This window comes from Chlorocebus sabaeus, chromosome 20 (assembly GCF_047675955.1).
Source record: "Chlorocebus sabaeus isolate Y175 chromosome 20, mChlSab1.0.hap1, whole genome shotgun sequence".
Lineage (NCBI taxonomy): Eukaryota > Metazoa > Chordata > Mammalia > Primates > Cercopithecidae > Chlorocebus > Chlorocebus sabaeus.
This window is the reverse complement of record NC_132923.1, coordinates 27,080,128-27,108,028: the sequence shown is the minus strand read 5'-3', so window position 1 is coordinate 27,108,028 and position 27,901 is coordinate 27,080,128. Positions and strand designations below refer to the sequence as shown.

At 46.5% G+C, this 27,901-nt stretch overlaps 1 protein-coding gene across 1 annotated transcript; it reads left to right on the top strand.

Annotated features, from left to right (window-relative positions):
- Positions 1-10,429: 10,429 nt before the first annotated feature.
- On the top strand, positions 10,430-27,110 carry SYPL2 (synaptophysin like 2). The gene is made up of 6 exons (XM_007977695.3): positions 10,430-10,781; positions 10,945-11,019; positions 19,923-20,047; positions 21,115-21,316; positions 22,164-22,355; positions 23,723-27,110. The coding sequence occupies exons 1-6, from the start codon at positions 10,728-10,730 to the stop codon at positions 23,885-23,887; spliced, it is 813 nt and encodes a 270-aa protein (XP_007975886.1). The 5' UTR covers positions 10,430-10,727; the 3' UTR covers positions 23,888-27,110.
- Positions 27,111-27,901: the final 791 nt, after the last annotated feature.

Below are 27,901 nucleotides of genomic sequence, written 5' to 3'. Positions count from 1 at the left end.
CTGAATACCTTTCCCCTCAGATGAGAAACAAGGCAAGTATGCCAACTTTCACCACTCCTATTCAACATTGTACTGGAAAGTTCTAGCCAATGCAATAAGGCAAGGAAAATAAATAAAAGGCATACAGTTTGTAAAGAGGGAAATAAAACTGTTTCTATTTGCAGATGACATAGTTATGTACATAGAAAATCCCAAGGAATCACACACACACAAAAAACGTCATAGAACTAAAATAGGAAAGTATAAAGGTCACCGGATAAAGGATTTTTTTTTTTTGAGACAGAGTTTCGCTCTTGTTACCCAGGCTGGAGTGCAATGGTGCAATCTCAGCTCACTGCAACCTGTGTCTCTTGGGTTCAAGTGATTCTCCTGTCTCAGCCTCCTGAATAGCTGGGATGACAGGTGCCTGCCACTACACCTGGCTAATTTTTGGTATTTTTAGTAGAGACATTGTTTCACCATATTGGCCAGGCTGGTCTCGAACTCCTGATCTCAGGTGACCCACCCACCTTGGCCTCCCAAAGTGCTGGGATTACAGGCGTAAGCCATCGTGCCTGGCCTAGGATAAATGATTAAAATAAAAAAGTTATTTTTCTATATACTAGAAATTGTCAATTGAAAACTTCAATTTAAAACAATATCATGGCTGGGCATGGTGACCCATGCCTGTTATCCAGGACTTTGGGAGGCCAAAGTGGGTGGATCACTTGAGGTCAGGAGTTCAAGACCAGCCTGGCCAACATGGTGAAAGCCTGCCTCTACTAAAAATATAAAAATTAGCTGAGCATGATAGTGGGCACCTGTAATCCCAGCTACTTGGGAGGCTGAGGCAGGAGAATCACATGAATCCAGGAAGTGAAGGTTGCAGTGAGCCAAGATCACACCCCTGCACTCCAGCCTGGGCAATGGAGCGAGACTCCATTTCAAACAAACAAACAAACAAAAAAATCATTTATAGTGGCTCCCCCAAAATTAAATGTGAGGGCACTTGAAAAAGTGAAATTAAAAGATAAAAATAAAAATATATAAATTTTATTTATCAACACAAACTCCATCACCTTCAAGATAACTTTTGTAAATGATAATCATCAGTCACTAAGTACATTCCTAAAGAACTGAGGGTCCTGGGAACTTAACCATGTCAATGTAATATTTTTTTACAGCATTAACTGAAGAAAAATAGGTGTCCTTTAAATATTTTTTAAGATTGGGAAACAAAAAAGAAGTCAGAAGGAGCCAAATCAGGACTGGAAGGTAGATGCTTACTGATTTCCCATGGAAACTCTTGCAACATTGCCTTTGTTTGATTAGAGGAATGAGCAGGAGCATTGTTGTGGCAGAGAAGAACTCTCTGTTGAAGCTTTCCTGGGCGTTTTTCTGCTAAAGCTTTGACTTTCTCAAAACACTCTCATAATAAGCAGATGTTATCAAGGCAGGAGGACTGCTTGAGCCCAGGAGTTCAAGACCAGCCTGGGCAACATGGCAAGACTCTGTCTCTACAAAAAATTTTTTTAAAAAATTGGTCGGCTGTGATGGTACACATCTGTGGTCCCAGCTACTTGGGGACTGAGATGGGAGGATTGCTTGAGCCTGGGAGGCAGAGGTTGCAGTGAGCTGAGATTGTGCCACTGCACTTCAGCCCGGATGACAAAATGAGACCCTGTCTCAAAAAAGAAAAAAAAAAAAAAAACAGATGTTAAGAAGAAGAAAAAAAGCAGATGTTATCATTCTTTGGCCCTTCAGAAAGTCAACAAGCAAAATGTCCTGTCCATCCCAAAAAACTGTTGCCACGACCTTCGCTCTTGACCAGTTTATTTTGCTTTGATTGAACTCCTTCCACCTCTTGGTGGCCATCGCTTTGATTGTGCTTTGTCTTCAGGATCATAGTGGTAAAACCGTGTTTCATCCTCTGTTACAATTTGTTGAAAAAACGCTTCAAGATCTTGATTCTACTTTTTAAAAATTTCCATTGTAAGCTCTGCTCTTATCTGCAGATAACAACAGTTTTGGCACCCATTGACTGGAATGTTTGCTTGACTTTTATTTTTCAGTCAGAATTGTCTAAACTGAACCAGTTAAGACATTTATCGTGTTGGCTATTGCTTGTGCTCTTAGTCATTGGTCCTCTTCAATTAGGGCACAAACAAGATTAATTTTTCCTTGCAAACTGATGTGGATGGCCTGCTGCCATGGGCTTCATCTTCAACATCCTCTCATTTTGAAAACAAGTTATCCATTTGTAAACTACTGATTTTTTTAGGGCATTGTTCCCATAGGCTTTTCACAAAGCATCCATGATTTTACCATTCTCTCACCCCAGCTTCACCATTAATTTAAATTTTATTCTTGCTTCAATTTTAGCAGAATTCATGTTGCTTTGATAGGGACTCTTTACAAAATGATGTCTTATCCTTCTTAGTGTCTCAAAGTAGCTCCTGTTAAGATAGGTTATAAAAAGTTAGTATGAGTTTATTTTGGTGCAAAAAAGTTTTGAGGCCAGGCGCGTTGGCTTACACCTGTAATCCCAACACTTTGTGAAGCTGAGGCAGGAGGATCGCTTGAACCCAGAAGGTCCAGGCTGCAGTTAGCTGTGATTGCGCCATTGCACTCCAGCCTGGGTGACAGAGTGAGACTCTCTCTCATAAGTAATAATAATAAATTAATTAAAAAATGTTTGAAATCCATGCACAGTATTTTCATAATGCACATTGTCAGTGAACTTTTTTAAGACTTATGTATAAATTTATCAAAACATGTATATGATCAATATGCTTCAAACAGAAAGATACTGATGAAAGAAATTAAAGACCTAAATAAATGGAGAGGTATATTGTGTTCATGCTTTGGAAGGCTAAATGTAGTAATGATGTCAATTTTGCCTAAATTGATCTATAGATTTGTAACAAAATCCCAGCAGAATTTTTAAATTTTTAAACTTGATACATAATAGATGTTCATATTTTCAGGGCACATGTGATACTTTGATACAGTCATATAATGTGTAATGATCAAATCAGGATAATTGAGATATCCATCGCCTTAAACATTTATCTTTTCTTCATGCTGGGAACATTAAAATTATTCTCTAGATATTTTGAAATATGTAACAGATTACTGTTTATAAAGTCACCTTACTGCTTTATAGAACACTAGGTATTATTTCTTCTACCTAACTGTATTTTTTGCATCTATTACTCCACCTCTCTTCATCCCTTCTTGCCTTTCTGCTTCCTGGCCTCTGGTAACTACCAGTCTAGTCTCTCTCTCTCTTTCTGACATGGAGTCTTGTTGTGTTGTCCAGGCTGGAAAGGGGTGGCGTGATCTCAGCTCACTGCAACTTCTGCCTTCTGGGTTCAAGCAATTCTTGTGCCTCAGCTTCCCAAGTAGCTGGGATTACATGCATGTACCACCATGCCCGGCTAGTTTTTGTATTTTTAGCAGAGACAGGGTTTCACCATGTTACCTAAGCTGTCTCGAATTCCTAGCTTCAAGTGATCTGCCTGCCGTGGCCTCCCAAAGTGCTGGGACTACAGGCATGAGTCACTGCCTGGCCTACCGGACTACTCTTTATCTTCATGAGATCCATGAAGCTACTCCAAAAACTGTTTGGTAGTTTTTGTTTTTTTTGTTTTCTTTTTTTAGCTCCCATATATGAGTGAGAACAGCCAGCAGAATTTTTTCATGTACACAAGCTGATCCTAAAATTTATTTTGAAAGGCAAAGGAACTAGAATAGCTGAAACAATTTTGAAGAACAAAATGGAGAAATCTTATTATTCTACTTTAACATTCATGATAAAATTACAGTATTCAATACAGTGTGGTATTGGCAAAGGTACAAACAGCTAGGTTAATGGAAGAGAATAGAGTCCAGAAGTAGATTTATGCTAATATGGTCAGTTGATTTTTTTTTTTTCCCCCCACAAAAGTGCAAAAGCAATTCAATGGCAAGAGAACAGTCTTCAAAAAATGGTAGGGGACAATTGGGCATTCATATCTAAAATCTTTTTTATTTGTTATTATTTTTTGGAGACAGAATCTCTCTCCGTCACCCAGGTTGGAGTGCATTGGTGCAATCTTGGCTTACTGCAACCTCCGCTCCCCAGGTTCAAGTGATTCTCCTGCCTCAGTCTCCCGAGTAGCTGGGACTACAAGCATATGCCACCACGCCCGGCTAATTTTTGTATTTTTAGTAGAGAGGGTTCACCATGCTGGCCAGGCTGGTTTCGAACTCCTGACCTCAAGTGATCTGCCCACCTTGGCCTTGCAAAGTGCTGGGATTACAGGCATGAGCCACCAATCCTGGTCATAAAACCTTTTTTTAAAAACCCCGACCTAGGCCGGGTGCCGTGGCTAACGCCTGTAGTCCCAGCACTCTGGGAGGCTGAGGCGGTCAGATTACCTAAAACCAGGAGTTCAAGACCAGACTGGCCAACATGGTGAAACCCGTCTCTACTAAAAATACAAAAGTTAGCTGGGTGTGGTGGCGGGCACCTGTAATCCCAGCTACTCAGAGAGGCTGAGACAGAAGAATCGCCTGAGCCCGGGAAACAGAGTTTGCAATGAGTCAAAATTGCACCACTGCGTTCTAGCCTGGGTGACAGAACAAGACTCTGTCAAAAACAAAAACAAAAAAACACCCTGACGTAGTCCCAGCTACTCAGGAAGCTGAGGCAAAAGCAGCAATTGAGTCCAGGAGTTAAAGTCCATTGAGTCCAGGAGTTCAAGTCCAGCCTGGGTAACACAGAGAGACCTCCCATCTCTTAAAAAACAAAAATTGAGAAAAACTTTGACCTAAATCTCATGCCTTATACAAAAAAAAAAAAAAAAAAAACCCAAAAAACAAAAAACTCAAGCCATCTAAATACAAAACATAAAATTATAAACATATAAACATTTAGGAATCAATTTTTGTTGTTGTTGTTGTTGATACGGAGCCTCACTTTGTCGCCAGGCTGGAGTATAGTGGTGCTGTGTCCAAAATGTATTCCTTCCGGTGAGTTCTTGGTCTCCCTGACTTCAAGAATGAAGTCGCAGACCCTCACGGTGAGTGTTTACAGTTCTTGAAGATGGTGTGTCCTGAGTCTGTTCCTTCTGATGTTCAGATGTACCTTTAGTTTCTTCCTTCTGGTGGGTTCCTGGTCTCGCTGACTTCAGGAGTGAAGTTGCAGACCTTCGCAGTGACTGTCACAATTCTTAAAGGTGGCGCCTCCGGAGTTGTTTGCTCCTCCCCGTGGGTTCGTGGTCTCACTGACTTCACAGTCCCTGGCGGTGAGTGTTATACCTCATAAGGTAGTGTGGACCCAAACACCCAGCAGCAGCAAGATTTACTGTGAATACAAAAGAACAAAGCCTCCACAGCGTGGAAGCCTACTCGAACACGTTGCCACTGCTGGCTGTGGTGGGGAAGCCGGGGGGTGGGGGGGGGGTGGGGGGTGGGGGGGTGGGGGGGGTGGGGGGTGGGGGTGGGGGGTGCGGGGGGGCAGCTTTTATTCCCTTATTTGGCCCTGCCCACATCTTGCTGATTGGTTCATTTTACAGAGCGCTGATTGGTCCATTTTACTGAGTGCCGATTGGTGTGTTTTTACAGAGTGCTGATTGGTGCATTTACAATCCTTTAGCTGGACACGAAAGTTCTCCAAGTCCCCAACTGACCCAGAAGCCCAGCTGGCTTCACCTCTCAGTGTGATCAGGGCTCACTGCAACCTCCACCTCCCAGGTTCAGGTGATTCTCCTGCCTCAGCCTCCTGAGTAGCTAGGACTACAGGTGCTCACCACCTTGCCCAACTAATTTTTGTATTTTTAGTAGAGATGGGGTTTCATCATGTTGGCCAGGATGGTCTCGATCTCTTGACCTTGTGATCCGCCCACCTTGGCCTCCCAGGGGTAAAGAGTTTTTTAGACAGGATGCCAAAAGCATGATCTGTCAACATAAAAACTGGCAAATTAGAATTCACCAAATGACAGTGTTAGGAGAATTAATAGACACTATAGACCGGGAGGAAATATTTGTAAATCACATATCCAACAAAGGACTTGCATCCAGAATATAAAAAGAATTCTCAAAATTCAATAGTAAGAAACAACTCACATTAAAAATAGGCTAAATATTTGAACAAAGAAAATATATGAGTGAGAATTAGCTAGGTGTGGTGGCACATGCATGTAATCCCAGCTACTCAGGTGTCTGAGGCACGAGAATCACTAGAATCTGTGAGGTGGAGGTTGCCGTGAGCCAAGATTGCAGTACTGCACTCCAGCCTGGGCGACAGGGCGAGACTCTGTCTCCAAAAAATAACATAAAATAAAATAAACTCTGTGTGTGTGTGTGTGTGTGTGTGTGTGTGTGTGTGACAAATAAGCACAGTAAAGATGTTTAACGTTATCAGCCACTGGGGAAATGCATGTTAAAACCACAATGAGGTATCATGACATACCTTTTAGCATGGCCAAAAACAAAGTAAAACTAAACTGATAATACCAAGTTATGGAGAAGATACAAAACAATGGAGTACATTGTTGGTGAAAAACAGTGCAATGCAAAATGCTATAGCCACTCTGGAAAAAAGTTTGGTAGTTTCATATAAAGTTAAACATACATTTACACATAACCTAGAAATTCCATTTCTAGATGTTTACCCTAGAAATAAAAAACACATCCACACAAAAACCTATATAACAATGTTTATAGCAGTTCTACTCATTACAGCCAAAAAAAGAAAACAAACAAACAAAAAAAGAAACAACCTAAACGTACTTCTGTGGGTGAATGGATAAGCAAACTGTGATGGATCATATTTCCTGTGAGGGAGTACTACTCAGCAACAAAAAGGAGCAAACCACAAGCAACAGTACGGATGAATCTCAGAAACGTTATGCTGAGTAAGAGAAGCCAGACACAAACGACTACATACTATAAATTCCATTTATCTGAAATTCTAGAAAAAACACCTGATTTATAATGACTGAAAGCAGATCAAGTGGTTGCCTACAGATTGATTGCAAAAGGGCAGGAAGGGGCTCTTGTGAATGGTTGAAATGTTCTATATCTTGGTCGTGGTGGTGATTATATAGGTGTATATATTTGTCAAAGCTCAAAGTTGAAAATGTACACATCTTATGACTGAGGTGGCTCACTTTTAGGTATAGAGCAATGTTTATCAAGCTGCTGGTAGAGTCCTGCTATTAGTGAATCATCAAGTTAATTCCAGTGTGTCTACCTAGAGAGGTATTTATCCTGGAACTAATGAAGCTGAAGCTTCAGCCTCCCACCCTTACAAAACATCTTCCAAGCCCTGGTTACTAATTTTGTATTCAAAATTGTGTGTTTTTTCTTTTTCTTTTCTTTTTCTTTCTTTTTTTTTTTTAGATAGAGTCTCCCTCTGTCTCACAGGCTGTAGTGCAGTGCACCGTCTTGGCTCACTGCAACCTCTGCCTCCTGGGTTCAAGCAATTCTCCTGCCTTCAGAGTAGCTGGGATTACAGGTGTTCACCACCATGCCCCACTGATTTTTTAGACGGGGTTGCACGACGTTGGCCAGCCTGGTCTTGAACTCCTGGCCTCAAGCAATCCACCTGTCTCAGCCTCCCAAAGTGCTGGGATTACAGGCATGAGACACTGTGCCTGGGCAAAATTTTGTACTCTTTCTCAAGGGGGCCCTCTAATCGTATTAACTTTAGGCGCCACAAAACCTGGATCTGCCTCCGGGTGACCAGAATTTTTTTTAATGAAGTGGAATAGAAAATATGAGGGTGTTTTGCAAAACTTTATTCCAGTTTATATAATGGGTCAGGTTGTAAAATTTTATTTCTTACCAGGGTTTGTGGCTTAGTGCATGTGCGTGCACACACACCGCACACACACACAAAGTTGGAAATTCAGTGCTATGTAGAAATCTATGTACATGTGCACAAGGAGGTCTGTACAAATTTAGTGCAGCGCTGTTTGTAAGAGAGAATCTTTGGAAACAACCTAAATGCCCATCAATATGAGAATAAATAGACTGCAGTATGCCTATGTATGTAGTAGAATTCTATATAGTTAAAAGGAATTAACTAAAGCTACATGCATCAGGCTAGATGACTCTTATAAACACAATATTAAGTAAAAAAGTGAGTTGAAGAAGGTTACCTAAAGCATGATACCATTTAGATAAAGTTTAAAGCAATTTGAAAAACAATACTATGTCTGATGAGTTTCTAGGTATTGCTCCTAGATATAGTTATATACATAGAAAAAGTAGTAAATCATGCATGAGACTGACCAAAAAAACAAATTCAGGATTGGATAATGAATATTTCTGGGGAGGAAGGAGGGAGGGAATGACATGAGATGATACACAGGGCTTCAATTTTATGCATTTTTTTTCTTTTTCAAAGAATAGGTTTAAGGATAATAATGGATTTGAGGCAAAAAAGAGTTAAAGATTAACAAGGCTGGTTGATGCGCAAGTGGATTTTTGTTGTGTTATTCTGATTCTTTTCTTATTGTGTTGTATTCTGTGTGCATATTGTTGAAGACATTGGTAATATGTATGTTTTTGTGTTTTGTAGTATGGCATTCACACACATCACACTATTTAATTTTTATGACGGCCTCGTGAAGTGAGTGGAACATAAATTATTATCCCTATTCCATAGAACAGGAACCCAAGATGGTAGAACAATTTAAAAGGCGGAGGGACCGGGCTAAGCTGTTCCTTGCTTAGTCTAGATTTGCATGCAAATCCACTGGAGAAGTTTCCCTCAAGTCCGTGTGGCCTGATCCAGCCCGAGCTGACTTCCTCATCTCTTCTCTCTCTAAATCCCAAGGCTTTGGGAAGGCACTTACTCAACGGGGAAACAACTTGTATGCATAACAGCCAAATGTTTGTTCAAAAAGCATTCATTCTGACATGCGGGGTGGAGCAGTGGGGGGGACCCGCAAGAATGACTTGGATGAGATGGATACGTATTTACAAGCCAATGCAGAGGAATTTGTCCTTGGACAAATCACTTAACCTTTTACTACTTATATTTATGCTCTAGTAAACCGAGTGTAGAATATTCTCGACTGCTCACGCCTGACGAATGCTTTTCGAAAGTTAGAGACCGAGTTACAGTCATCAAAATGCAACAACGTCAACCCCTCCTCTCCCCTTCCCTTCCCTTCTCTTCCCTTCCTGTTCTTTTTCTTTCTAGCTCTTTCTTTCTTCTCTCTCTCTCTCCTTCTGTCTGTCTTTTTTCATTTTTCTTTTTTTCTTTTGTTTTTTGACACAGTTTTGCTCTGTTGCCCAGGCTGGAGTGCAATGGTGCAATCTCGGCTCACTGCAACCTCCGCCTCCCGGGTTCAAGTAATTCTCGTGCCTCACACTCCCGAATAGCTACAAGTACAGGCGCGTGCCACCACGGCCCCGGCTAATTTTTGTATTTTTAGTAGAGACAGGGTTTGACCATGTTGGCCAGGTTGGTCTCGAACTCCTGGCTTCTTTTGATCCACCCGCCTCCGCCTCCCAAAGTGCTGGGATTACAGGCTTGAGCCACCGCGCCCGGCCAGACGTCAACCTTTCAGTAGCTTTCAATATGTTCTTTGCACCCCATTCCTCAAAGGCCTTTTTTCACTCTCATTTAAATGGTAATGACCATTTTAAAGGAGATTAAGTTTATACTTGATAAGATTAATAACTTTTTTTTTTTTTTTGAGACAGAGTCTCAGACTGTTGCCAGGTCTGGAATGTAGTGGCGCGATCTCAGCTCACTGCAACCTCCACCTCCCGGATTCAAGCTATTCTCCTGCCTCAGCCTCCTGAGTAGCTGGGATCACAGGCGCACACCACCACACCCGGCTAATTTTTTGTATTTTTAGTAGAGACGAGGTTTCACTATGTTGGCCAGACTGGTCTGGAACTCCTGACCTCGTGATCTTCCGGCCTCGGCCTCCCAAAGGTCTGGGATTACAGGCGTGAGCCACCGCGCCCGGCCAATAATTTTTAAATCGCTAACATACAAATGTCTTTTGTTGATTAAAAAAAAAAAAAAAAAAGATACCTAGCTGGACAGGATTAAAAATCAGCAGCTTACATTCTATCGCCCTTTTGTCGGTACTGACGGTTTGTTAACCGTGAGACTTAGAACCTTGTTTCACAGCCCTGATCGTGCCTCATGAGAGTCTTTTACATTCTGGGTATTCTGGTATGGAAGAGGAGAAAATCCGGCGCAATCCAGGAAAATAGGGAAGGATAAACCTGGAGCCCGTGCGTTCAGGCGCGCCCGGCTAGGTTTTCCGACGGCCGCGGTGTCTCGGTGGGGACCGGTCCCGGAGGCTTCGGCAAGGACCCGGAGCCCCCCCGCGGCAGAACTAACCACGGAGGCCGCAGGTCCCTTTAAGGTGCCCGGCAAGCGGAGAAAGGGAGCAGAGGGGGCGGGAGGAGGGTTCGGGAGCGTACGCCACGTGACTCGGCGGCCAAGTTCGCTGCGAGTTTGACAGAAGTTTGAATCCGACTCGGGGGCTTTCTGCTGCCGGCGGGGCACCGCGGCGGCCGCAGCCTCGGAGAGCACGAACAGCAGCGCCCCTGCGACCCAGCCAAGACTCCGGCCCACCGACGGCCGCTCGCGCTCCGGCCCCGCTCGCCTGCTCTGCCCCCGACCCGCAGCTCCCCGCTCCCACGCAGTGTCCACAGCCTGCCGGCCAGGGAGCCAAGCCCCCACGCCGCGCCCCGCGCCCGCCGCGCCCCGCGCCCGCCGCGCCAGCATGTCCTCGACCGAGAGCGCCGGCCGCACGGCGGACAAGTCGCCGCGCCAGCAGGTAGTCCCTGCGCGCCTCGGACTCTCTCACCCGCCCCTCTCCACCTAGATGTCGGGCTGGACCCTTATCCCACCCCTGGACCGCGTGTGAGTGGGGCAAGGGGACCAGCGCCTTCCCAGGGCTCCCCACCGCCCTGATCCCCCGGCTGGCTGTGTCTCCGCAGGTGGACCGCCTGCTCGTGGGGCTGCGCTGGCGGCGACTGGAGGAGCCGTTGGGCTTCATCAAAGTTCTCCAGTGGGTGAGTCGCTGTCCCGGCCCCGGGCTATTTCGGGAGCCTGGGCTGTGACGCTGACCCGAAGCAATGGAGCCAGGGTGGGGGCTGGGGAGGTGCTGCGGCCCGGCCACGGCGGAAGGGTGGGGGGCGGCGACAGGTGGGCGGGGGAGGGGCGGGCTGGGGCTGCTTCTCCGGACTTGGTGGCAGGAGGGTGAAGAGCAAGGCATGCGGAGTCCCGGATTCGGTCCTTCTATGTGCAAGGAGCCTTTGCCCAGGGCGCTCACATTTCACCCGGGCGAGAGGACCCGAGTGTAACCTTTCCAGAACTCTGATCCTGCACATACCACTCCTTGGTGACGGGAGGAGGGAGAAGGACGAGGGGGACGAGGTCCGCTCTTCACCAAGAGGGAAGCCGTGGAGGGCAAAGGAGGGAAGGAAGCAGGCGATGGAAACCATCCTGCCCCCAAAACCACCAGGGTCTAGGTGATCCTGCAGGTACTGGGCTCAAGGGACAGGCTCTCGGCTCGCCGTTCCCTGTTGAATTCGCTGGAGTAATCTGAGTTCCTGTAAATAAGTGAGGGAGTGGATGAATGAATGAACGGAGCTTATGGCTCTATGATTAAACAAAAGAAAAAAATAAGACAGAATTAAAAATCACAGCATGGCTAAAATGTGGCATGTAGAATAAGATGGAACACTGATCTGAGAAGCTGGGGCCCTGGGATCCAGACCTAGACTGGCCTTTTCCAGCTATGTCACCTTGGGCAATTCATTTCTCTGGACTTCAATTTCCAACACTAGTCAGATGTTGATCAGAACCTTCCTAGGGTCTCCTTATGCTCTAAATAGGTTGGTGTGCTAGAATATGGCCCTAAGTTAGACTTACTCTGTGACCTTGAAAAAGTCACTTACTCAGGTCCTCAGTTTCCCCTGTTATAGTCTAGTGGAAATACTATCTTGCTTCACTAGGCCAGTGCCCAAGGCCTCCTGGGTATAAATTAGGAATGTGGACAGGTGCAGTCACTTTCTCAAATCATAAAGACTTGTAGGGGGCATTTAGTGCACTATTGCAGAAGAGATTTTAAGTTAGACAATCCACATACCAAATGGTGTGTGAATAACTTAATTAATGTGCTCTCAGTACAGAATTCAGCTAGGGAATAAGTTACCATTAATACTGAGGAGGATTGAGTTCTACAGGGCTTTGGAGACAAGAATTAGCACTGTGACACCAATTCTTAAATCATGGTTTGCATGAGAATAATCAAATCTGGAACCCAGGGGCAAGAGTGCACTTGGGATTATCGGGCCAGCCTGGGAACTCCCAAGTGCAAACTCTGGGACCTGGTGGGGACTTTCCACCTTTCTTGCTGCTGCAAGAGTGGTTGGACCAATTGCTGATTGAGCTCTTTTGCCTTTGGCCCCTTCCCTGTTCTGATCCACCACTCAAGTGCCAGAGGGAGCCATTTAAGAATGGTATTAAGGCGCTGAGAGATTGGCATCCAGAACTGGAAGAACCATTATAAGCAATCCAGAGGAGTGGAACCTGAAATGTAAGAGAACAATTTTACCATTCAATTAGGCAAATGGATCCAACAGAATTTGAGACAGACTGTCAAAGGATAAGGGAGACAATGAGGGAGACCATGGACTCCTTTCCCTTGGAGGGATTCTAAAAAGTTTCCTTCTTCAATCCTGCCATCCTTCCCTTCACCCAGCACCCCAAATACCCACAACATTTCTGTAAAGGCTGTACAAAGCAAAGCCTAGGGAAACGATCCAGTCTTGAGGTCAGCATTAACGCCCTAGGAATTAAGATCTGATAGACTTTTATGATCTTCAAGTACTTAGAAAGGGAGTTGTGCAAAACAGAGACCCTTTTCTCTCAGAATGCTAAAGCCTGGGCCCTGAGCTAGACTCTGAATTCCGACTTCATTCACAGGGTAGCATCACAAAGAAACGTGCTTTGCTTTTATTGCCATCCCAGGTAGCCTGAATTCAGGGCGCCAGTTTCACTTGCTTTGAAGCTCTGCAGATGAGGTAACATAAAAAGTACGCAGGCACCAGCACCAGAAATGACAATGGAAATGTCATTTGAGTTTTTCACTTATTTCCTGTTTGGAGGGATCAAATGCTCCTGAGTGGAGAAGGAAAAAAGAAAACACAAAGCTTGCAGTTATTGTAATGGTAATTGAGAATTTTGGTGTCATTATTACCAAAAAACAGAGATTTTACTGGAATCTTTGTGAAAAGAAATTAATGTTATTCCTTTATTTGTTAGGAGCTTATCTTAGAGTGTTTTTTTTCTTTTCTTTTTTTTTTTTTTTTTTGAGACGGAGTCTCGCTCTGTAGCCCAGGCTGGAGTGCAGTGGCCAGATTTCAGCTCACTGCAAGCTCCGCCTCCCGGGTTCACGCCATTCTCCGGCCTCAGCCTCCCGAGTAGCTGGGACTGCAGGCGCCCGCCACCTCGCCCGGCTAGTTTTTTGTATTTCTTAGTAGAGACGGGGTTTCACCATGTTAGCCAGGATGGTCTCGATCTCCTGACCTCGTGATCCACCCGTCTCGGCCTCCCAAAGTGCTGGGATTACAGGCTTGAGCCACCGCGCCCGGCCGCAGAGTGTTTTTTTTCAATTGAGAAATCGATTAATCTCACCTCAATTCCAATTCTGGAGTCTCACTAAGTCTATACTAAGCTAGCAAAAATAACCTGGACATAGACCAATTATTGGAGAACTTGTTTTTTTAAAAAAAGAAAAGGACATCAAATCATGGGAGTTCAAGATAAAAAAGAAAAGAAAATAAGTATCTTATTTTTTTTTTTCTTTTAAAGAAAAAGACATACTTAGGGAGGTTGAGGTGGGACGATTGCTTGAGCCCAGGAGTTTGACACAAGCCTGGGCAATAAGGCGAGATCTCATTTCTATAAAAAAATAAAATCAGCTGGGTGTGATGACACATGTTTGTGGTCCCAGCTCCTTGGGAAGCTGAGGCTGGAGGATCATTGAGCCCAGGAGGTAGAGGCTGCAGTGAGCTGTGCACTCACTCCAGCCTGGATGACAGAACTAGACCTTGTCTCAAAAAAAAAAAAAAAAGAAAAGAAAGAAAGAAAGAAAGAGAGAGAGAGAGAGAGAGAGAGAAAGAAAGAAAAGAAAGAAAAAGAAAGAAAGAAAGAAAAGGAAAGAAAGAAAAAGAAAAGAAAAGAAAAGAAAGAATGAGACAGATTTTTGAGGTCAGATAGGCATTGGCTTAAATTGAGTCTCCTCTGCTTTCTTGCTTTCTAGCTCTGGAACCTGGAGTAAGTAAATACCAAATCTTTTTTTTTTTTTTTTTTTTTTTTTTAAGACAGGCTCTAAGATGGAGACTAAGATAGAGACTGGCTCTGTCACCGAGGCTGGAGTGCAGTGGTAAGAACACATCTCACTGCAGCCTCAACTTTCCAAGCTCAGGCAATCCTCCCACCTCAGCCTCTCAAGTATCTGGGACCAAAGGCACATGCCACCATGCCCAGCTAAGTTGTAAAAAATTTTTGTAAAAATCGGGTCTCACTATGCTGCCCCACCTGGCTTTGAGTTCCTGGGCTCAGGCGATATTCCCACCTCGGCCTCCAAAAGTGCTGAGATTACAGACATGAGCCACCTCACCTAAACAAAACAAAACAAAAAACAATGAGATAAGTGTGGGAGTAGGACCTGAGGAGAGAATTTGTCTTCCTTGTGCTGTGAGCTAACTGGTGATGTTAGTGTCCTCAGGACTGTCACAGGATTATCACCAGCGAGCATGTCAGTACCAAAGGGGAGCCTCATCCTTAAACTGGAAAGGTTATTCTGACATCGTGGCAAAAGAGATGCAGAAGGAGGAGGAGGTAGAGGGCAGAAAATGACCAGCGCTGTCCCAGCAATGGAGGTACAAGAGGAGAAAGGCTGGTTGGCACCAGAATGCTAGACTTCCCCCTTGTCTCAGGGCCTCTACTTGTCCTTGGCTGCTCTTTATAACCAGTTTGCTCATCTCAGGGCCTTGTGCTTGGTGACAGGGGTGGTTTCAGTTCTTTCCCTCTCTTCTCTGTGTCTCAGTCACTTGGCACAGTTAGGGAAGAAAGCAAACCTGAAGTGGAAAGATGGAGGATTAGGAGACATGGAGGGGGTTGGGAGAAGGTGTCTTTCTGAGCTTCTGCACCCCAAGGCACAGAGCTACTCTTTCCCTCCTTGTAATCCTCAACACACATGGTAGAGATCTCTTCTTTAGCCTTAACAACTCTGGGATGCAGTGTTTGTTTTTATTATTTTTGTTTGTTTGTTTTAATATGACACTCCTTTCTTGATGTGAATTCTCAAGAGCAGGATCTAGGTCTTATTCGTCTTCGCATCTCCAGCGCCTGGCACAAGGTAGATGCTCAATCAGTGTTGAGTTAATGAGCAAATGAAATGGAAAGAGCACTGGGCAGGGAATCAGGAGATGTGAATTCTAAGCCTGGCTTTCACATCAACTAAATGTGACTTTGGGAAAGTGACTTAATCTTTTGGGGCTTCAGATTCCACCTCTGTGAAATAAGATGATTGGGCATGAGCATCTTTGAGGTCCCTTTTGTTCTGCTGCTCTGTGAACCTGTGATTCCCCTCAGATGTTCTCATTTTGCTCTGGTACCATCCGACTGTATAGTGTTCAGATTTAAACATACATTTTGGTAAATAAAAAATTATCATGTAAGATCCCTGACTTGAAAAGAATCAGAATACAATAAATACTGAAGTTATTGTGGGTGTATTTTGCCCTCTGAAGAATCTGAAAGCAGGATTCAGGATTGTCAGAACCTCGGGACAGTCATTTAGACACAGCAGAACTTTTGGTAATAATGGAAAACTTTAAGAATCTGTGTTCTCTGAGACAGTATCTGCTAGCCACATGAGGCTATTAGCACTTGAAATGTGCCTAGTGTGACTGAACTGAATTTTTTTTTTTTTGTATTTTAGTAGAGACGGCATTTTGCCATGTTGGCCAGGCTGGTCTCGAACTCCTGACCTCAAGTGATTCACCCGCCTTGGCCTCCTAAAGTGCTGAGATTACAGGCATGAGCCCCCACACCTGGCCGGAATTTTTTTGTTGTTGTTGGATCCAGTCTCACTCTGTCACCCAGGCTGTAGTGCAGTGGCATGATCATAGCTCATTGCAGCCTTGAACCCCTGGGCTCAAATGATCCACACACTTCAGCAGCTGGGACCACAGGCATGTGCCACCATGCCCAACTTTTTTTTTTTTTTTTTTTTTTTTGGTAGAGATGGGGTCTTGCTATGATACCCAGGCTGGTCTTGAACTCTTGGCCTCAAGTGATCCTCCCACCTTGCTCCCCAAAGTGTTGGGATTACAGGTATGAGACCCTGCACCCGGCTTGAATTTTCTATTTAATTTAATTTTGATTAACTTAAATAATCAAGCTTGGCTAGTGGCTACTGTTCTGGATAGTGCAGCTCTAGAGTATGAGTCCATGAGGGCAGAGATTTTGATTTTCTTTTTCTTTTTTTGAGATAGGGTCTCACTCTGTCACACAGTCTGGTGTCCAGTGGTGCGGTCATGTAGCTTTGACCTCCTGGACTCAAGAGATCTTCCCACATCAGCCTCCAGAGTAGCTGGGACCACAGATGTGCACCACCACACCTGGCTAATTTTTCTTGGCTAAATAAAAAGTTGGCTAATCTCAAACTCCTGGGCTCAAGTGATCCTCCCACCTCAGCCTCCCAGAGTACTGGGATTACAGGCATGAACCACCATGCTTGGCCTTTTTTCTTTTTTGTTCACTACTAGATAATAGTGCCTAGAACCGTGCATAGTAGATACTGTACATGCTAGGCATAGTACATGCTCTTAAATTTTATCTTTCTGTAGATGCTCAGGAGTGCCTTTCAGGAGAGTGCTGGTGAAGAGAAGTCTCCATAACTGACCATTCACTGCCCCCAAGTTTTGAGTACCTACTTTCTCTTTACGATTTTTTTTTTCTTTTTTTGAAATGGGATCTTGTTCTGTTGCCCAGCCTGGAGTGCAGTGGCATGATCATAGCTCACTGTAGCCTTGAACTCTTGGGCTCAAATGATTCCTCCGCATCAGTCTCCTGAGTAGCTGGGACTATTAGCAGGCACCACCATGCCTGGCTAATTTTTTGTTTGTAGTTTCTGTAGGCCAGGGTCTTGCTATGTTGCCTATACGTTGCTGGTCTCAAATTCCTGGGCTCAAGCCATTCTCCTGCTTGGCCTCCCAAACTGCTGGGACTACAGCTGTGAGCCACCATGCCCGGCCCCTGCTTTCTTAAGGAATTTATAAGGAGCCATTCACTGACTAACTGCCAATAGGTAAAAATATTTCCAACTGTGCTGCCCTTCCTATAATGTGACACCCTAATCATGTCCAGTACTGGGCACCAGAAGCTAAGAGGAATAAAGAAACTTCTAAGAGGAATCAGATGCCCACAGAACTGACAAAAGGTTAGATAATTCCTATGAGGAAGAGCTAGAGAAGTTCCACTATTACAATGGTGAGGCCACTTTGAGTAAGTAAAGGGTAACGATGCAGAGGCTTTGAGCGACTCTTCTCTACCTCTGTGAAGAAGGTGGGCAGACAGGGCCCTACTGCAGTCTCCATCATTTAATTCAGGAGAGGTTATTTAGGCATTGGAGGGAGGTTTTACTGTCTTCTTTCCCAGATATCTTTAACATGGAGACAATTCTCATTTGTCTGGAATAAACTTCCTGGAAACAGAGAGGTGCCCATTATGACCTTTGGAGAGAGGTCAATGGCTCCAGCATGGAGATCTGCAAGGCCAGGCGCTGCAAGCCGGGGGCAGTGGTACTGGACACCTCCCAGGGGCAGAGCACAGCTGTTGGCAAGCCCAGCCAAGAGTACACTGACAATGTTACTCTCAGAGAGAGAGAGTTCTGGGACTGGAAAGGGCCTCTAGATTATCTACTCCAAACCCCTCCATTTAAGATGAGGAAACAGGTCGGGCACGATGGCTCATGCCTGTAATCACAGCACTTTGGGAAGCCAAGGCAGGTGGATCATGAGGTCAGGAGATCGAGACCATCCTGGCTAACACAGTGAAACTCCATCCCTACTAAAAAAATGCAAAAAATTAGCTGGGCATGGTGGCAGGCGCCTGTAGTCCCAGCTACTTGGGAGGCTGAGGCAGGAGAATGGCGTGAACCCAGGAGGTAGAGCTTGCAGTGAGCCGAGATCGCGCCACTGCACTCCAGCCTGGGCAACGGAGCAAGACTGTCTAAAAAAAAAAAAAAAGATGAGGAAACAGACTCAGAGAGCAGAGTGACTTATCAGAGCTCACCTGGCTAATTAGTGACAGGACCAGGTCTGGAACCTAGGTTTCCATACTCCTAGTTCAGTTCTTCTTTCACTCTATAATGCTAACAAGCATTAGCAAAATAAAATGCATATAGCTTCTATTCTAGACTCTGGATGCTGGGCTGACATATCGATCAGCTGTCTTCCAAGTGTTTAATGTCCAAGACACTGAGTCTCAAAGAAACATACAGAAAGTGAACAATTAAGAGAATAAGCTCATTGCTTAACAAGAACGTGATATGGGGTACAAGTCAAAGGTAAGTGCACAGGAAACCTAGTCTGAGCAGATGATGTGGAGGACAAGACATTTCAATTTCTCGCCTCCTTTTCTTTTCTTTTCTTTTTTTTGGAGTGGGGGGCAGGGGGAAGAAGGTCTCACTCAGTCACCCAAGCTGGAGTGCAGTGGCACGATCTTGGCTTGCCCCAATCTCCACCTCCCGGGTTCAAGTGATTCTCCTGCCTCAGCCGCCCAAGTAGCTGGGATTACAGGCATGCGACACTCTACCGCCAGGCTGATTTTTGTATTTATAGTAGATATGGGATTTTACCATGTTGGCCAGGCTGGTCTCAAACTCCTGACCTCAAATGATTCACCCGCCTCAGCCTCCCATAGTGCTGGGATTACAGGTGTAAGCCACCGCACCTGGCTTCTCACCTCCTTTTCTAACCAAAGTGTGTTTCCCAGAAAGAAATTGGAAAATCATAGGATGAGGAAATTTTATTTCCCTCGAGAGAGAAGGTGTAGTAAAATGTGAGGAAAGGTAAAGAAAACAATTCGAGTGACCTGAGACACCTCTGGATCTTAACACTGAGAAATAGCAGCATCAACAGATGACAAAGGGAAACACCAGTGGGGAAACGGTGGAGACTGATAAGGCAAGTGGAGGGTACTTTTCTCTGGGCTTGAGCCAAGATTGTCACATTGGCCCAGCCAGCGCTATTGCTAGAAGGCCATGTGCCTTTTGGGGAAGAGGAATTAGGCTGTCAGTACTATGGGACAGCAGTATGGCCCATCTGGGGTGGCTTGGTAGAAGCCGGCCCCTCCAGCTATACCTCCACCAAGGCAGGAAGCCACTGGAAGTTAGCAACTAGGAAATAAGATTAGATGACTAGTTCAAAGGAGAAAAGAAAAGCATTCTAGGCATGTCTGATCTAGGTTGATGCAGGGGAGTCTTTCTGAGTGTGTCTCTCCCTTGGGAAGGAAATTCAAGTCTATCTGTAAGCTAGAAGTTTCCTAAAGCCTGAATTGCAGAGGTTTTGTGTTAGTCATATTAAGGAGGCTACCTATGGTCCCCAAGTCATGCCCAATGGAGAGATCTGGCAACTGTCCATTTCCTGCCTCTTCATCTCCCTCGCAGACACCATTCAGTCAACATTATTCATTTGGCTATTTGGTCCAGCAGCCTGAGGCTGGAAGACAAATGGAAGCCATGGGTTTCTGCCTAGGAAGTACTTGATTAAAGGGTATCCTCACTGTCCCCCACTCCCGCACTTAATGTCGGCATCTGTGGGGAGTCGCGGTTAGCTGTTGACTTTGGCCAGTTGAGGCCTTCTGACTCTCAAAGAGGCTTCACTCTCTCTCTCAGCTCTTTGCTATTTTTGCCTTCGGGTCCTGTGGCTCCTACAGTGGGGAGACAGGAGCAATGGTTCGCTGCAACAACGAAGCCAAGGACGTGAGCTCCATCATCGTTGCATTTGGCTATCCCTTCAGGTGAGCAAGAATTGGTTCCAACCCAGAACATTGTCTCTCACTTGATTGGCAGGACCTGCTTGGTCTCTTCCTCCTCCAGAAACCTATAAACCATTCGTTGTGTGCCACTCCAGATTCAAATAGAATGATAAGACTTAGATCATTTCTGCGCTTTAGCAATTTCAGACACACTGACCAGAGCAAAACGTAAGGGAAACACAGATTGATCACTGTTATAATAATGTTCCAGTCCATGGACAACCCATGGCAGGTCACACTAGCTCATACAGAAAGAGCCAATGCAGTTTGGGATGGAGGCTTACAGGAACCTTGTCAAGGTGGACAGGTCTCTCTGACCCTCAGCAGCCTCCTCTCTGCCTTGAAAGTAGGGAAGCTTATTAGTACTTATATCCTAAAGAGTTGATGTGGGATCCTCAGCCAGTACCACCAGGATACAAGTGGGCACACCTTGACAGGGAGGTAGAAGTGAACTCTTCTCTGGGTATTTGGGAGCTAAGGAAGTAGGGGGAGCTCAAATGTTCAGAGGAGAATGGGAATGGGGCTCACCTTTTCAGAAATTTCTAGTATCAGCACCCAAGTTATATTAACTGTCTCATATATAATTGGCTGTGTTTTTCTCTTTAATTTGTCCACTGCCTCATTGGAAAGCCCAATAAAGCCCGAAAATGGGTGATTCCAATCTTATCTTGGCCACTCTGGGCCTGTACTTTCCAGAGGCAGAGTGAAGCTGATCTGCCTAGTGGTTTGGCTACCAGAAATAGAAGAACTACATACATTGCAGTTGTGACCTAAAGGGCCCTGGAGACACTTGGGAATACATGGTCACCATGTCTGGGCAGGGTACATGAGTGGGATGGGGGGCAGCTGAGAGGAAGATAGAGTTTTACTGGAAATTTTGGGGAAGTTCTCATTTTGACTGCAAGGTTCCTTCCAGAAACTTTCCTCCCTACATGACCCCTTTGTTGGCTCTGTAAGAGTTCCCTGCTGAGAACTAGCACAGGACTACTTCTGGGCCAGGGAGAGAGAGGATTGCTTGAGCTCAGGATGGCCTCCCCTGCCACCTGCAGGTTGCACCGGATCCAATATGAGATGCCCCTCTGTGATGAAGAGTCCAGCTCCAAGACCATGCACCTCATGGGGGACTTCTCTGCACCCGCCGAGTTCTTCGTGACCCTTGGCATCTTTTCCTTCTTCTATACTATGGCTGCCCTAGTTATCTACCTGCGCTTCCACAACCTCTACACAGAGAACAAACGCTTCCCGCTGGTGGTGAGTCAGCATAGGCCAGAAGGAATGGGGTGGAGAAACTGAGATGTTTGTGAGGGGGCTGAGGTCAGAACTGGAGCAGAGGACAAACATAGCGGCTTCCACCCCCATGGTGGAACCTCTGCCTCCATCAACCTCCCGTTGCTTGCTCCTGTTCACAGGAGGCACAATAGCACCATACACAAGCAGGCTCTGGAGTTAAGACTGCCTGGGTTCAGATCCCAGCATGGTCCCTTACTTGCTGTGTGATCTTGGACAAGTTAAATAACCTCTCTAAATTGCAGTTTCCTTAACTATAAAATGGGGATAAAATAATAACTGCCTCATAGTTTTGTGTGTGTGTATGTGAAAAAATGAGAATGTATGTATTTAGTATATAGTTAGTCTCAATAAGCATTAGTGATTATTAATATTATTCCTCTTTACTCTCTTCCTATCCCAGGGCATGCAAGGTGGAAGGGGTGCCTTAAGGGACCCCATTTGCCTCCTGCGGTCTACCACTTGTAGCTGAGCAATGGTGATCAAAGGAAAAGCTGGGAGGGAAGAGTGGGGAGTTTAGGCTCCACTTGGGATGAGTGGGTTTTGAGGTGAGGCTGACCAACAGATGCCTTGGTACATTGTAGCCAGATCTTAGATGTGAGGGCATTAGCAGGGGCAGCCTGAGTGGCAGGACTCCTTTGGGGGCAGTGAACAGATACCTCAGGACCACCTGGGTTCTAGGTGTTGGGTAGGATGGGAAGAGGCAGCTGTCCTGGTACCCGGGGATTGCCAGCATCATGGCAAGAGGAAAAGAAGCAAGGGAATAATGGGGCCTTTCTGAGTGTATTTCCTATCCCTCTGCTCCTCCCAGGACTTCTGTGTGACTGTCTCCTTCACCTTCTTCTGGCTGGTAGCTGCAGCTGCCTGGGGCAAGGGCCTGACTGATGTCAAGGGGGCCACACGACCATCCAGCCTGACAGCAGCCATGTCCGTGTGCCATGGAGAGGAAGCAGTGTGCAGTGCCGGGGCCACGCCCTCCATGGGCCTGGCCAACATCTCCGTGGTGAGACCTGTGGCCACTGTGGGAAGCAGCACCAGCCCTGCTGCCCAGGCCTGTCCCAGCTAGCAGGTCCTGAAAGGAAAGAGAGGGTGTCCAAGAGCTGGTGTCCCCTGCATCTGGAGCTGGTGCCCTCACTGTGCTTCATGCTGGCTGCTCGCTCCTGGCTGACCCTGAGAGGACATTTTGGGATGAGGGGAACCCGAGAGCCACTTAGCCTTCTGTTCTTTCCTCCTTCCGCACTCTGCCTCCATCCAATTCCCTTCTCGTGTCCCCACCTCTAGGCATACTCTCTGTGATGTCTCCCCTCCTCCTGCCTGTTCTACACAATGTGTGTGAGCACATAAAGGGGAGCCTGGGGCTGTGGCTGAGTTTGAAGCTGGGAGCAGACCCAGCATGAGTGGGAAGGGGCTTACTGTCACTCAGCCCTCAGCCTGGAAAGGGGCTTTGGAGCAGTGGTGGATCAGCTGGATGCATATAGATTTGGCCATCCCAGTTGTTAGAATGTTGAAATATGTCCATATCCATTGGTAAAGAGCTGAGGTCTTGAGCTTCTCAAATGCTGCCCGTCATCCCAGCCACCTCAGCCTTGCTCTGAAAATGACTTGTTCCCACAGCTGAAATGTTTAACAGCTGGCAGACCAGGAACACACTTCTGGAACTTGCTGGAACCCTGCTGAAGTTTCCCCCCACCCAAATTTTGTTGTAAAAATTTTCACAGATACAACAAAGTTGAAAAAATTTTACAGTGAACACCCACACACTCACCACCTAGACTGTGCCATTAACTTTTTACTAGACTTGCTTTATCACATATTTATTCACTTCTTCATCCATCAATCCATCTTGTTTTTAGTGCATTTCAAAGATTTGAGACATCAGTACACTTCCCTCTAAGTGCTTCCTGCTGTGAGGTTTTAAAAATATTTTGAATAACTATTTGAATATAGCCCTGGCTGGGTGCCTGATCATAGGGAAGGAGCACCTTGGACAGCTCCTGCCACACCTACCTGGCAGAAGGTACTCCAAACAGGGCCTCACGTGTGCTGTGGGAGGCACCACAGGGCTGACTCTTGGCTCCTTGCTATGCTTTGCACAATGCTCCTCTAAAGGGCCAGATTCTGCTAGTGACCAAGCTACATCTTGGGTGCATGCTGTGGACAGAATTAGACACTTTCACCTGGGATTCCCTAAACAGGTGATGGGCCTGAGCCCTGCCTCTATACCAAGCTCTCTGTCTTAATTTAGTCTTTTTGGCCCTCTGTGCTTCTTCCCTGCACAACCCCCCACCCCCACTGCAATAGGAACTCCCCCTCCCTGTTCCCACAATGACCCCCTGACTATTCTCACAAATTCCCTTGATGTCTTTGCAGCTCTTCGGCTTTATCAACTTCTTCCTGTGGGCCGGGAACTGTTGGTTTGTGTTCAAGGAGACCCCGTGGCATGGACAGGGCCAGGGCCAGGGCCAGGACCAGGACCAGGGCCAGGGTCCCAGCCAGGAGAGCGCAGCTGAGCAGGGAGCAGTGGAGAAACAGTAAGCAGCCCCCGACCTGGCTACTCCCGAACTGGACAGCACCTCTTCAACCACCTCCGGCTTCCAGGACCTTTCTCTTCCTCCTCCTCCAATTCCCCTCCCCCATCATTCTGGTCTTTGAGCTTTGAGACAATGGGCAGGCATCAGCTGTTGGAAACCTGGGCAGCCCTCCCAGCGGCTTCCTATCCTCCTCCTTGCTGGAGCCATGAATGGTAGGAGCTCAGTGCTTCTTGTCCAGTGCCTGGACCCAGGCATCTTACTTCAGGTGTTACTTGTACCCTTACAGTCTCTGAGAACCAGCTTCTGCTGCAGGTGAGGGTTGGGGGCAGGAAACCAGTGCCCTGAGACTGGTTCCTAGCAGCCACCTTTCTGTCAACCTGTCCAGCTTCAACAATATTAGGGGGAAGGGAAATCAGCTAGTAGCCTTCCCTTCTGGTCCCTTGTGTGGAAGCCCCAACAGTGGTTTGATGACCCCTCCTCAGTGGCTGCCATCTAGTCCCTGTGTCTGATCTCCAGTCAGTCCACGACTCAGTGCGCCTTCCACTGTCTTCTCTGGCCTCTGCCTGCCCACAGAGTCCACCACGTGTGAACCAGAGAGGTCCACCAGCCTAGAAAACAGCCCTTCAGAGGGTCCTGATGAGGCCTGGACTCAGCTGGGAGCAGGATAAATTTCAATTGAGTTGCAGATTCAAGAAAGTAAAGCCAGTAAACTTGCCGGCAGAATCAGCTTCTTCTATCCCCTCAATCCTCCCACCCACCAGGCTGGGGCACTTTCCACCAACACTCTAAATTCTGCTTTAGAAATGCCCTGACTTCTTCCCTGTCCACCTTCTTGGTCTCACACTTGGGACTCAAAAATGTGGAGTCTAGGACCTGCCCCCTAATCCCCTTACTTCTCTGTCCATCTCCCTTCCCCAGCCTTGTGCATCTGAGGCATTTGAGATCCTTTTTGAAGTCTGTCCAGCCCTTCCTTTTATTCCTGTGGGGCCAGATAAGGGCTTAGGAAGGGCCAAAGGACCATCATGAGGCTAAGTTGCCCCAGAGCCCCAGGATGGATGGGCCCATTTTTTCCTTATTCCCTGCTCAGTTTTCCCCCTGCTCCTTCTCTAGTCCTTCTTTCATATTTCTCCTTCTCATCTTGAAAACAGGATGTTCCCACTCCCCTTGCTCTCCCATTTCTCCCCTGTGTCCTTATTTCTCCATCTCTATCCCCTCCCAAGTCCAGGGCAGGCCGATGCTATTGGTGCTTCTTCACTTTGGGACCCAGTTCCATATTTGTCTTTAGTGTATATCCTCTTCCGGATACCTCCTTCAGTCCCTCTCTGGGCCCCAAGGCTGAGAATCAGTGCTAACTGGGTAAGGATCACTTGCTTTCCACCCAGCTCAATCTGCCCTGGCCATAGGGCTTCCCAGGGAAGGAATAAGAGGGAAGAACCCAACCACTTTCCAGTCCAGTGCCAATTGGCCAACCAAGCATCCCAAAGGTGACTGTGCCCTGTGCCAATCTCTCCTCAGGACTGAGTCAACCCCCTTCAACCTCCTCACCTCTCTAAACACCATCCATAGTAACATGTGCATTATTGGGGTACCTAGGAGTCAGGACTTTTGACTTCAGGCCAGTCATTTTCTCCTGATGGGGAAAAGGTAAGATTTACATCCCCAAAGGCTCGAGTCCCTCAGTGAAAGAATTAGTTTTTGTTTGTTTGTTTAAGATTTTGGGGAAGAGATCTGAGGAGGAAAGAAAGGAGATGGGGTGAGAGGGTTTCTAAGTCGGAAACTCTCTCCGTCGTGAGCTGTCCCCAGGTTACTCAAGGACAAGGGGGGACAGTTTTGCCTACAGCTCCAGAGACACCGAGAACAAAGGGGCGACCTTCATTTTTCTTCAAGCTGGCCTCTGTGGGGGTCTGTGAGCAGCTTCTACTGGATCTTTGTTTGGATTCTGTGTCTGTATTTATAATTTATTTGAAATGTGCTGGGTAGTGTTCTCATTTGGGGGCTGAAGTTAGCAACTGGGCCTTCAGCTAGGGAAAGCAGTTTCGGGCGGGGGGTGGGGGAAGATTATATTCACTCCTGCCAAGGACTCCCAGCCCAGAACTCTCTTTAGAGCAAGGAAGGCTCGTTCTCTTTCTTCTCAGGGGGCTCTCTTGTTCTCCGTCAGGAGAGCCTTGATTTAGGCTATGGCCTCACTCTCCATGGCCACCCCAAGAGGAAAGGCTACTTCACCTCATTACCTCGGGAGGGCTGGGCAGGGCCAAGTGCCTCATCGGACTCATGTTCTCTCCAACCAGAGCTGGCATCGCTGCTTTGCAAAGTGGGGCCTGAGGTAGAAGAAGGTGTCTGGTTTCTCCACCTGCTGTAGGAGGCTAATGGGCAGGGCACTTGCCCTTTGTCCCACTAGATTCTAACCCAGCGCCAGGGTGCCCACCTAGGACCTTTCCTGGACATGAGTTTCCTTCACTCTCATGGCCATCAGTCTCCTACTTCTGGGATTGCAGATCAGGGGTGGGGGGAGAATGTTGCATGTTGTTTTCTGGTGCTTGTTATTATACATTTGAATAAACAGTGCTGCAAGTACTTGCCATGAAGGATCTGAGACTGGAGTCCTTCTGGGGATTTATTTTTTCTTCCTCTCCCTTGCTTTAAGTTCTTGGTCAAATATCAGGACTTTCACCAAGGTGCTTTCCACTCTGTACCCCAAGCAACAAAGTCATACTCTGTTGCTTGGGGTGCAGAGAGGAGAGCAGTTATTTCTAGCAGGCTCTCGTCTAGTGACATCTCCTCTTTTGGTGGCACCCAATTAGACCAAAGTAACTGGGACTCATTAGCAATTCTGGAGCAAACTCAAAAGGTGAGAGATAGTGGCTTCCACAAAGCTGTTTCCATTTGCTCTCCTACCATCTGTGACCCAAACACGCTTCCTGTCAGGAGTTAAGGGCCATATGCTTCGCTTTCTTAACTATCAGCTTCTTGTTGAACAAACTTGCACCTCTATCCCCCTTCAGAGAGTCACACACTACATTTACATCCCCTAGAAAAATACACTTGGGTACAACTGAACATTTAATTTTTAGCAGATTCCTGGATGCCCTAGGGATCATCTGTGGATCTCAGGTTGAGATTCCCTGCCCTCAGAGATTATTCTTGAAGTACTTATACCTTCCCTGGATGAAAAGAAGAAAATCTAAGGTCTTGCTCCCAAACTTGTTTTTCCCTTAGCTAAAGGGTCAAGAGTAGGGGGTGAGGTGTGAGACGTTGAGGAGGAAAAAGGATTAGTATTTCTTTTTTAATGTGATGGGGGGTTGGGTGGGAAATGGAGGAGGCAGACTTTTGTCTCTTGATTGTGTGAGGGTGGGAAGAAATGTTATCAGCTGAGAAGATGAAATAAATGGATGATTAAGGTACTTTCCAGACCTTAGCAAGGAAGATGACAGCTCTGATGAGAAATCTCTCTATGCCGAGGCTTCAGAAGCAGCCCTTCCAGCAGAGAAAGTATTCATTAGAAAAAGAAGGCAAAGTGATGGATGGAGTCAGGGTCCAGCCAGGGTTTGGGAAGAGGCGGTACAGGGTATCGATCGCAGTTCTCAGGAGAAGAGAGACGGATCAGCAGAGATGCTGCAAACACCAGCCGCCTCGGGGCCACCCCAGTTCCAGGGCTGGCTCTGGCTCGGAGACAGCCTTCTGTCATCGTGACAGGTGATTTTGGTCAGCTTGGCCAGGTCCTCTCAAATCCAGACAACGCCACTCCAACCCTCTGCTCTGTATCAGGGCAGTGTGGGTTTCCCACAGAGGAGGCACGACACGGGAGCCGAGGCCCTCCCCCACACCACCCCGGTGTCCTTCAGCACATCCTACAGACTCCCTCCCCTTGCCCTTCTGATTCACAGCGCCCACCTCCCTGCACCTACCCTATTCGATCTACAGGGGAGCGGAGTCGCTTCGTGGCCGCCAGCCCGGGAAGGGGCGCCAGCCAGCTGGCGGACGCACGGCTTAGGGGGTGTCTGGGCAGAGATAGGTTTGC

Excerpts from the sequence above, each read along its gene's own strand:
- SYPL2 (XM_007977695.3), top strand. The coding sequence starts at position 10,728 with ATGTCCTCGACCGAGAGCGCCGGCCGCACGGCGGACAAGTCGCCGCGC. Across the intron at positions 11,020-19,922 it reads TCATCAAAGTTCTCCAGTGG|CTCTTTGCTATTTTTGCCTT; the intron begins GTGAGTCGCTGT and ends TCTCTCTCTCAG. Across the intron at positions 21,317-22,163 it reads ACAAACGCTTCCCGCTGGTG|GACTTCTGTGTGACTGTCTC; the intron begins GTGAGTCAGCAT and ends TGCTCCTCCCAG.